The sequence below is a fragment of the Engystomops pustulosus genome, chromosome 1 (assembly GCF_040894005.1).
Source record: "Engystomops pustulosus chromosome 1, aEngPut4.maternal, whole genome shotgun sequence".
NCBI classification, from domain to species: domain Eukaryota; kingdom Metazoa; phylum Chordata; class Amphibia; order Anura; family Leptodactylidae; genus Engystomops; species Engystomops pustulosus.
Genome location: NC_092411.1, coordinates 265255666 through 265266821, shown reverse-complemented (window position 1 = coordinate 265266821; position 11156 = coordinate 265255666). Strand labels below are relative to the sequence as shown.

Below are 11156 nucleotides of genomic sequence, written 5' to 3'. Positions count from 1 at the left end.
TCATTTTTGAGAGTGGTAGCAGATATAAGAAGAAGACACAAGACCAATTTGTTTTAAGTCATAGTTTATAAATTAGAAAAAAAAAAGTATAGCATCTTAAAAAAATATTCACAAAGCCTTTGGGTACATTATCTGGCAGAGTGCACAATGTCTATAGGCTGCCTATAAGGCCGGGGTGCTCAATGTAACACCCTTCCTACAGAACATACAGTCTAGATTTTCTTGGAAAGACAACTCCCCCATGGTGAACCCCTCCCCCCCCCCCCATTGTCTCTGTAAAAACATCTTCACATTAGATATGAAAAGTTTATAAAAAAAAGTTTATACTAGAAAAGTGCTAGGAAAGTCAGATTTTACTCAATAGTTGTAGAATTAGTGGAAAAATAGTCGAGGGATCCTAGAAACTTTTTGGGGTCTGATAGGTCGCCCCAGGCAATCGTTTAAGGACTGGGTGTCCGGGCTTGTCATCCCTTTTCTCACTAGCACCCTTTCTACTGGTTCCCAACCAGCATTATGACCAGTCCATAAAAATATTTGTACTTAAAATTTATATCTATATATAAAACCTATACATAGTATGGGCAGCATGGATACCATGGACAAGGCCTGCACATGCCGAACCTCTTGATGTCAAGTCGTGTCCTTCAAATTAAAGACTTGTTATGAGGCCAACACGGTGACAGGGGGTAATATTTGGCTCCCCAGTCCTTGGAGTGGACAGTGAGGAGAAATAAATATTTTCTTTAAGGAACCTCATTGATGTTAGGGGGTCCCCCCGGTGCAGGCAGCCACAGCAGCTGCCGATAGTGTCCAGCCTGGCAGGGCACAGTAGTAGGGGTAGTAGTAAGGATGCTGAAGAGGCAGTAGGGAAGGTCTGAGTACTTCTCCGGGTTGGTATTGCCTCTGATCGTCCCTGACTAGAACCTTTACCGCCACCTTCTTGGCCGCTGGAGCCGCAGCCAATAAATCTGCCGCCATTTGCCTTCGTTTGGTCTTGTAGCGCCGGTTCTGAAACCAGATCTTCACCTGGGTCTCTGTGAGCTTGAGGGAGGCCGCTAGGTCAGCACGTTCTGGGCCGGATAGGTAACGTTGGTGGTTGAATCGTCTCTCCAGCTCAAAGACCTGGGCGTGGGAGAAAGCTGCTCGGGATCGCTTCTTCCTCTGCTTGGGAGCTTCTAGTAGGAGCTGGTCACATTTGGGGTCTTCATCTGGAGGGCTGGGATCTACACAAAATACAAAAATATGAAACATTAATTATCTATTATGTTATTATACAACCACAATATCAATGGTGGCAAGCGCTACGCACCAACATTCATGTCAGTATATATATATATTATTTTTAGTAGCTTATTAGGGTGAAAACATATACTGTAGCGATGTACAGATATTGCCACCATTGATATCAGTCTTTGCCTTACAAAGCGCACAAACATGGAACAATTTCATACAAACCCAACTATCTCATAGGCTACATTTACACTGCCGTATGGGGGACCTATATATGGCTGACATATATACAGTATAGCCGATATACGTCCCCCATAGCAGCAATGGGTGCACGGCCCCCTACGGGAGTGGTACGGTGCCACACACGTGCGGCACCGTACCACTCCGTACCCCATGAAAAGATAGGACATGAAAAGATTGGAACCTGTCAACAGCTAAAGGTGACGTTCCTGGTGAAAGGTTCCCTTTAAGTTTTGGCTTCAAAGAAGCCAGTTCTGTGTTGCATCAGCTGAGAATTTTTTAAAATATTTTTAAGCATTTTTTTTCTATTGAACATTGTTTTTCATGGCATACGGCGCCGTGCGCCATATATCCCTATGGAGAGGGGCGGGGGTGAACAGCACTCACCTCCTCCTCCTCTCCCTGCACGCTGCCGTGTGCCCGCTGTACCGCTGTATGGCAGTGTGAATCCAGCCATAGACTGTAAGCTCTTGTGAGCAGGGTCCTCTCTACTCTTATTTCAAATGAAAATGTTCTTACTCTGTAATGTCTTATTTTACTTGCATATGTCGCCCATGATCTGTAAAGTGCTACGGAATATGTTGGCGCTATAGAAATAAAGATTATTATTCTTACATTGTGAAGAATAGAAGGACCCATGCAAACACAGGAGGACATGCAAACTCCATAGAGAAGTCAGATTCCTGCTCAGAAGCCGAACGCTACAAGTAAACACTGTGAACCGCTGAGACACAGCTCTGTATTGAACTATAGTTACTATATACTGTACGTGCTGCCGCTATGATGGAGCCACTATATGAAACTACGGTATATACAAATATTCTGTACTGTACGGCACCGCTCACTATCATTTTATGTAAATTATTATTACAAATCTCAGAATAAATATCCAGCATTAATGGTTTTATATATATATATATATATATATATATATATATATATATATATATACATTTGCTAATAATATATATATATATATATATATATATATATATTATTAGCAAATTTATATATATATATATATATATATATATATGTATATATATATATATATATATATATATATATGGCACTATTAATATCTGCCCATGGTAGCAGTATATGTTACCTCTATAATAGCACAATTTTATTCTTAAATTACTTACTGTAAATCAATGTAAATATGCAAGCGCAAATCTCTTCCTCTTTGTTAAATGTTATAGTATGATTCTAATCTTACCACCATATACCGTCCTTCTACTCTACACTGTAGTACTGCACATCAGGCCCATTGTAATAATACCACAAAATATGACCTGGATTGTGCTGCGGAAAATGATGGCGCCATATGAATAAAAAATAATACTTACTCCTATAATACCACCATATAGTAATTGTATTTATTGCTGCTATAATAGCATTCTGCAAATTACCAGGAGTCTTACTTTTAGAATTCCCTGCTTGCTAGAAAATACTAGTAGTTAATATCATTATTACACTCTAGTTATTTCATAGTATCATGGCAGATAAGGTTGGAAAATGACACAGGTCCATCAAGTCCGACCTATTTTTTTCCCATAAACCGTGATATATTTTCCGTGTTCTCAAGAAAAGCATCCAGTCCTTTCTTGAAAATTTACAAAGTATCCGCCATAACAACCTCCTTTCTCCACTACAGGCAGTTACGTAGAAGATAGGGTCCGGAGGTTTGTTCTTAAGTTGAATTTGTATGTAAGTCGAAACTGTATATTTTATAATTGTAGATCCAAACAAAAAAAATTTTGGCCCCAATGACAATTGGAGTTTAAACATTTTTTGCTGTAATGGGACCAAGGATTATCAATAAAGCTTCATTACAGACACCTTACAGCTGATCATTGCAGCCTGGGACTATAGTAAAGCATTCAGAAAGCTTCACCAGAGGTCAGAGGGGTCTGTCTGTAACTATGGGTTGTCTGTAAGTCGGGTGTCCTTAAGTAGGGGACCGCCTGTATTACTACTGTTATGTCACCTGTGATATCATATAATAACCTAATCATACAGCAGCTTGATTACTATATAACAAGCTCTAACAATACCACCACATACTATTATTAGCAGATGTTATCTACAATACTCCTCATCTACTAACATGCGGCTATAAAAATAGTATAACACTAGATATTAGCTACCTCCACATACTACCATTATAATTATACACTAGCTATAATGACAGCGCTACTACATACCATAGTCATTTATAGCTATAGTAATCATTTCATTTACCACCAAAATTGCATAGTAGTAATATTACTATATATATTACAGGCAGTCCCTGGGTTATATACAAGATAGGTTCCATAGGTTTGTTCTTAAGTCGAATTTATATGTAAGTCGAAACTGTATATTTTATAATTGTAGATCCAGACAAACATTTTTTTGCTGTAATTGGACCAAGGATTATCAATAAAGCTTCATTACAGACACCTTACAGCTGATTATTGCAGCCTGGGGCTATAGTAACATCCAGAGAGCTTCTACAGATGTCACAGGGGGCAGAGGGGCCCGTCTTTAACTAGGGGTCGTCTGTAAGTCAGGGGTCCTTAAGTAGGGGATTGCCTGTATATGGTTTATATAATGCTACTAATATTAATAATAATAATCTTTATATAGCGCCATCATATCCCACAGCGCTTTACAGATAATGAGATATACACTGCTTTCTTTCTTTATCTCTCTCTCTTTCGTTTTCTTACTTTCTTCATTTCTTTCTTTATCTCAGTCAGGCTCAGTTCACACTACCGTTCAGAGTACCGTTTATTTACCTCAAAACATAACGGATGGAAAGTAAACGGTAATTCAACGGAACATAACGGATGACAGGGTCCATTACAGTAACAGACACTTTACTTTCACTTTCAATACATCGATCTATAGCTTCTATCTATCCATCCCATAAATCTATCTATCCCTCATAATAGATGTCATCTATAGATGTCTCATTTCTACCTACATATCGATCTCGCTTTTCTATCTATCTACCTATTGACCTCACATTTATAAATTGTCTATCCATAATCTACATATCTATATATATTAACTATATAGGGGGCGATTTATCATAAATCTCTTAGAGCAGAACTGTTCTAATTGCCAACCTGGCAACAGGGCAACCAATAAGAACTCAGCTTTCATTTTCCCACAGCTGTTTATAAACTTAAAGCTGAGCTCTGATTGGTTTCCATGGGCAACTAGGACACTTTTACCTCAGAAACTTGATGATTAATCTCCCCCTATCTATCTATTTCTTCATCTTACTATTCGCTCCCATTGACCTCAATGTAAAAGATAACTTAATGTCATCCGTTATGGTCGGTTAGGCATCATCCATTGTGAAGAGAAAAAAAACAAGCTCTGTCATTTTTGCCGCATGACGTCAAAAATGTCATTGATTTCAATGGGATTTATAATGGATCCGTTCAATTTAGTTGTTTTTAACAACTTTTTAAGGCGCAAGCTAGAAACGGATATGAGAACAGTCGTGTGAGATGAGCCTTACAGAGTCAGAATATAGTCAGATAGAATAATAGAAGTCTATTGAGATAGGAGGAGACACGCAGGTCCTATCACACCACAAGTTATTTATTCACATTAGTGATGTCCAGTACTTCCAGGACATACTATATAATCGTTCTGATGAGTGAGAAGGTACTAATAATACCATTACATATCATCATTAAAACATGGAAGATATACCACACTATAGCACTACTGTACAGCCTAGGATAGCTTCCACAATCACATCATATAATATCATTACTATATGGAGCCTATAATAATACTTCACAGTGCACTATATAATATACTAGCATGAATAATACCGACAGAGGCTATAATATTATTACTGCGCTATAAAATATGCTAGCGCTGATACATAGAGGCTATAATAATATTACTGCGCTATATAATATGCTAGCACTGGTACATAGAGGCTATAATAATACTACTGCACTATATAATAAACTAGCACTGATTCATAGAGGCTATAATAATACTAGTGCAATATATAATATGCTAGCACTGATACATAGAGGCTATAATAATATTAGTGCTCTATAATATGCTAGCACTGATACATAGAGGCTATAATAATACTACTGTACAGTGCACTATATCATATACTAGCACAAATAATACCGATAGAGGCTATAATAATATTACTGTGTTATATAATATGCTAGCACTGATACATAGAGGCTATAATAATACTACTGCGCTATATAATATACTAGCACTGATACATAGAGGCTATAATAATACTACTGCGCTATATAATATGCTAGCACTGATACATAGAGGCTAAAATAATATTACTGCGCTATATAATATACTAGCACTGATACATAGAGGTGATAATAATACTACTGCGCTATATAATATTCTAGCACTGATACATAGAGGCTATAATAATACTACTGCGCTATATAATATGCTAGCACTGATACATAGAGGCTAAAATAATATTACTGCGCTATATAATATACTAGCACTGATACATAGAGGCTATAATAATACTACTGTACAGTGCACTATATCATATACTAGCACAAATAATACCGATAGAGGCTATAATAATATTACTGTACTATATAATATGCTAGCACTGATACATAGAGGCTATAATAATACTACTGCGCTATATAATATGCTAGCACTGATACATAGAGGCTAAAATAATATTACTGCGCTATATAATATACTAGCACTGATACATACAGGTGATAATAATACTACTGTACAGTAAACTACTATATCATATACTAGCATGAATAATACCAATAGAGGTGATAATAATATTACTGTGCTATATAATATGCTAGCACTGATTCACAGAGGCTATAATAATACTACTGCGCTATATAATATGCTAGCACTGATACATAGAGGCTATAATAATACTACTGCGCTGTATAATATACAAGCACTGATACATAGAGGCTATAATAATACCACTGCTGTACATTATATGCTTCCTATAATACCACCATAACATGTTATCCTTATTATGTGGAGTGTGCAATAATGCTACCACTGTACATTATGTGCCAGTACTAATAATACCATTACATATCATCATTATAACATGCAGCCTATAATAATACCACTAATGCCTATCATAAACTAGTTCTTGTAATCCAATAAAAATTATGTTGTAGGGGGTTAAATCATTCTTATATTCAGGAATACATGCTCACCACTATATCCTATAATCACTACTACTATAATACTACCATTACACTATATTTTAGCTTTAGTAGCACAGCTGGTAGTATGACTAGAAAATACTATTTTATTCTAGAGATTATAATGTAACATCTTACAATTATTACATACTTGCCAATAATATGACCAATATAACTTAATGCCTCCATTATATATTATTCTTTTAATTAATAATATAATTATATTTCACCACTATTATGTACTATTATTAATGTTTTATACTGTATTACTATTATGTAATGAAAGCCATAATCCCAGCAATCATTATAGATCTCCTCATGTATATGGTGCATGTACATGTATATGGTGTGTGTATTAATATCTTCTAGTGCAGGGTATAATAATATATATGTACAATAATATAATGTACAGTAACTAAATAGAAGTCATCCACACAAACACACAGTACAAGTACATACAGTGTGATGGTGAAGGTAAGTGGGGTGTATTGTAGGAGTATATGCCCCCAGTGACTGGCCCTGGGAGGGGGTGAGGATCATTAGTTACCCCACCTCTCAAAGCAAAGAGGTCACAAGTTAATTCTGGTTGCAGAAGTTAATTTTTCAGTTGGGAGAAGGGGCCAGAGGTTATCCACCAGCCACCATGTATCTCCACATGACTGCTACAATACACCGAGGATAGATAGATAGACAGATAGATAGATAGATAGATAGATAGATAGATAGATAGATAGATAGATATGAGATAGATAGATAGATAGATAGATAGATAGATAGATAGATAGATAATAGATTGATAGATAGATATGAGATTGGTTGATAGATAGATAATAGATTGATAGATAGATAGATAGATAGATAGATAGATAGATAGATAGATAGATAGATAGATATGAGATAGATAATAGATAGATATGGAGATATATGATATAAAATAAATAGATATGAGATGCATAGACAGATATAATATAAATATAGATAGATAGATTGTATATGTATGCAAATCTATTATCTGTGTATCTTTGTATGTATAAATGTATCTATCTATCTATCTATCTATCTATCTATCTATCTATCTATCTATCTATCTATCTATTTATCTATCATGTATTCATCCTTGTAAAGGTCTCATATCTCTCTTCTTATTCTTATTATATCCAATTAATAGCTGTTTAATTCTCTTTCTATCCTCCGATGCCATGAAGTTACTTAGGACGTATTTTATACTGCATTTATTTTTAAAATAATATGTGATAATGTAACCAAAACTGCAATTAGCGAAACATAGAAGTCGGATGTCTATATGTCGCTTTCCTATGTAGCAAATCTTTCTATGTATCAACCGATCTATTTAATATATCTACAGTATCTTATCATCCATTGATCTATCAATCATTTCATATCAATCTATCTATGTTTCTAGTATCAATCTATCTCTCTGTCCCTGTATTAGAAGGAAGCTTTGCAAACTTTCGGGCCTTGGATTTCACGGGTTTCGCTTTCCACGTTATATACACAATGTACATTCAAGCAATCAAACAATATCTATTGCTATACATCCATATGATCAGATAGATACATATTACAGTAAAATGACTTCACAAATTATTCTGTTCTAGATATTTTTGCATACTGGCGGTGATAATAAATTGAATGGAAGACTACAGTTATTTGCATAGAATGTTCCTCATCATTTATAGAATAATTGTCACAGATAGTAAGGATGCATTATATGTATACATTACATAGACAAAAATCATATAAATAAATATATAGATAGGAATATTTAGATATGAGATAGATAGATAGATAGATAGATAGATAGATAGATAGAAGATACATAATAGATGAAAGAAAGAAAGACATTGGATATAATTAAACATAATTATTCATACACTTTTTAAAGCTCCTCCTCCTTCCCTATAACCCCTCCTCATATGACACAGGTCATAGAACTGGTGACACATGACATGATGAGATCCCCACTGCCATCGTTGTCATTGCTGCTACCTAATAATTACATGAATTGTCTGTATAGAGGACAATAATAATTCCAAGAAAGTTCTACTTATAGTGGAGGAAATTACATTATAGAAAATATCTATATACAGTATATGATACATTGACTAATAGTACAATATCCACTGACTGGTGAGACTCCTTCATGCACAATGCAGATTATATTCTTCCGATCTTTCAATCTATGTTATGCCTATTATAAAACGTGTCCACAAGGAATCTGTGTAGGAGTTTAGTTATAGAAGATATATGGAAGCTGTATATACTTTACGTCTCTGTTCTCAATAGCAAACTGTATGCTATTCTTCTATCCATCTAATATCTATCTATCTATCTATCTATCTGTCTAAATATATATATATATATATATATATATATATATATATATATATATATATATAGATATATGTGCACAAATATGTTTATATACAAAATATCTATATATCTGCACAAATACGTATACATACCCTAACTCACAAATATCTATCTATCTATGTTTACATGTGTGTGTGAGTATATATATATATATATATATATATATATATACATATACAGTTTATATAAATAAATTATGCACCCTGAATATACACATTGCGTTATATTTTATAATATGTATTTTATACATATATCTATGGATATATTTGTGCTTAGGAATGTAACTCTGTAGTTGCCGGTAGTGTATACTACATATTATTGTGTGAATATACGTTGTCTATACTTTTCTTCTGCAGAGATTACTAAATATATTGTGTGTGTCCCTATACGACCCCCTCCTCCAGCCCCTGTACCTGATCCGCTGGCCGCCAGCTCACAGTCACTACAGCCGGGGGTCTCCTCCTCTTCTTCCTCCTTGGGTCTCCCCTCCAGCGGCCTCTGGCTGTTCCTGATCCCGGATCCCTCCATCATGTCCCCCTCTCCAGTCCTCCCAGCCTCCCCCTCCTCACTGAGAGCAGAGTCTGAGTCCCATCCAGCCTGACCCCCCTGAGCCCCTGGAGATGCCAGTCCTTCTGCTGCCACCTCCCCAAAGAGCCTCCAGCAGCAGGAGGGATGGGGGGCAGCTGTGGGGCTGCTGGTGGTGGGGAGCAAGCGCCCCAGCCTGGGGAAGGGCACCCCACGTTCCTCCTTTTTGTTAAGGATAGCCTGGATGGAGAAAGGAGTCAAGGAAGTGGAGCTACGCAAAGCCATCTGCAAAGTATCTGAAGCTCCTGATGTCTCTGCAGATGAGGACCTTCAGATCATCACCAAGAATCTCCAGAAGGTAAAGTGGCCTTGTGCACCACCACAGTCCACTGGTCAGAAATGAAGGAGATCCCTGTGCTCAATCTTCATCCAGGGAATGTAATCACCTCAAATCTTGAGTGATCTGCAACAGGTAGACATTGGACACCACCTTCCAACTTGAGCCCAAAACTTCTCCTGTGGTCATAGAAGCTCCTCATCCACACCGTTTCACTGTTGTCCCTATGTCTTCTCCAGATCTTCTGTGGTCAGTAGGAGCTCCTCATCCACATAGCTGCAGTGTTGTGCCTCTATATTACAAGCTGATTTCTATGTCTTCTCCAGATCTTCTCCTATGGTCATTTGAAGCTCCTCATCCACACAGCTGTAGTGTCTTCCAAGCTGAGCCCAATGTCTTCTCCTGTAGTCACTAGGAAGGAGTCTTCATCCACACAGCTGCAGTGTTGTGTCTCTGTATTACAAGCTGAGCCTTATGTCTTCTCCAGATCTTCTCCTGTGGTCACTTGGAGCTCCTCATGCACACAGCTGCAGTGTTGTCCCTCTGTCTCACAAGTTGAGGGTCTATGTGCTCCCCATCCTCCAGTTCTTGGGCTTGTCCTCTCTGCTCCTCATGCTGCTGTCTCTTTAGACTTGCACTCTCCTTCTCTCTTCTTCTCCCATTCCTCACCTGTGAGTGACAGCTGGAGAGCGGACGATCTGATAGGACGGCTCCAGTGACTGCCTGCGATCTGATTGGCTGAGACGAGTGTTGGGAATGTTGACCTTGTTCTGGGACTGGGAATAAGTGTTAACCCTTGGACCTCTGAGTATAACCTGTGTCTCCTCTAGTCTGTCTAATGAGGGAATATCCCGAGGTGAGGACAAGGATTGGGAGAGCAGGCTGTGTCCTTCTCTTCTACACCACATCCTTCTATTCCCTGCAGAAACTGAAAAGTTAAACTTGTGAAAATGGGAAACTTTTTATAGCTGAATAAAGAAATGAGAAATAAAACATAAGTCCCTGTGTTAGTGATAATATATAGAATATTCATATATTCCACTTATTTTATGTATACGTGTTTTACTTTCTAGCTATCAATTGATGTCAAATGTAACTTTCTGTCTACATATCTAACTCCTATACCTATCTATGTATCTATCTATTTTGATCTGCCTATGTCATATCTATCTATCTATCTATCTCATATTATTTATTTATTTATCTATCTATTATAGAATTTTACTATT

At 36.8% G+C, this 11156-nt stretch overlaps 1 protein-coding gene across 1 annotated transcript; it reads right to left on the bottom strand.

Annotated features, from left to right (window-relative positions):
• Positions 1 to 244: 244 nt before the first annotated feature.
• NKX3-2 (NK3 homeobox 2) lies at positions 245 to 10584 on the bottom strand. Its single transcript, XM_072126071.1, has 2 exons — positions 9479 to 10584; positions 245 to 1223 (listed from the first exon to the last, which is right to left on the bottom strand). The coding sequence occupies exons 1-2, from the start codon at positions 9873 to 9875 to the stop codon at positions 763 to 765; spliced, it is 858 nt and encodes a 285-aa protein (XP_071982172.1). The 5' UTR covers positions 9876 to 10584; the 3' UTR covers positions 245 to 762.
• Between the last annotated feature and the right edge of the window lie 572 nt (positions 10585 to 11156).

Bases quoted from the DNA above. Each gene is read 5' to 3' on its own strand.
- NKX3-2 (XM_072126071.1), bottom strand. From the start codon at position 9,875: ATGGCTTTGCGTAGCTCCACTTCCTTGACTCCTTTCTCCATCCAGGCT. The intron at 1,224-9,478 runs GTACAGGGGCTG...TATTTTGTGTAG, and splicing joins GCTGGCGGCCAGCGGATCAG to ATCCCAGCCCTCCAGATGAA.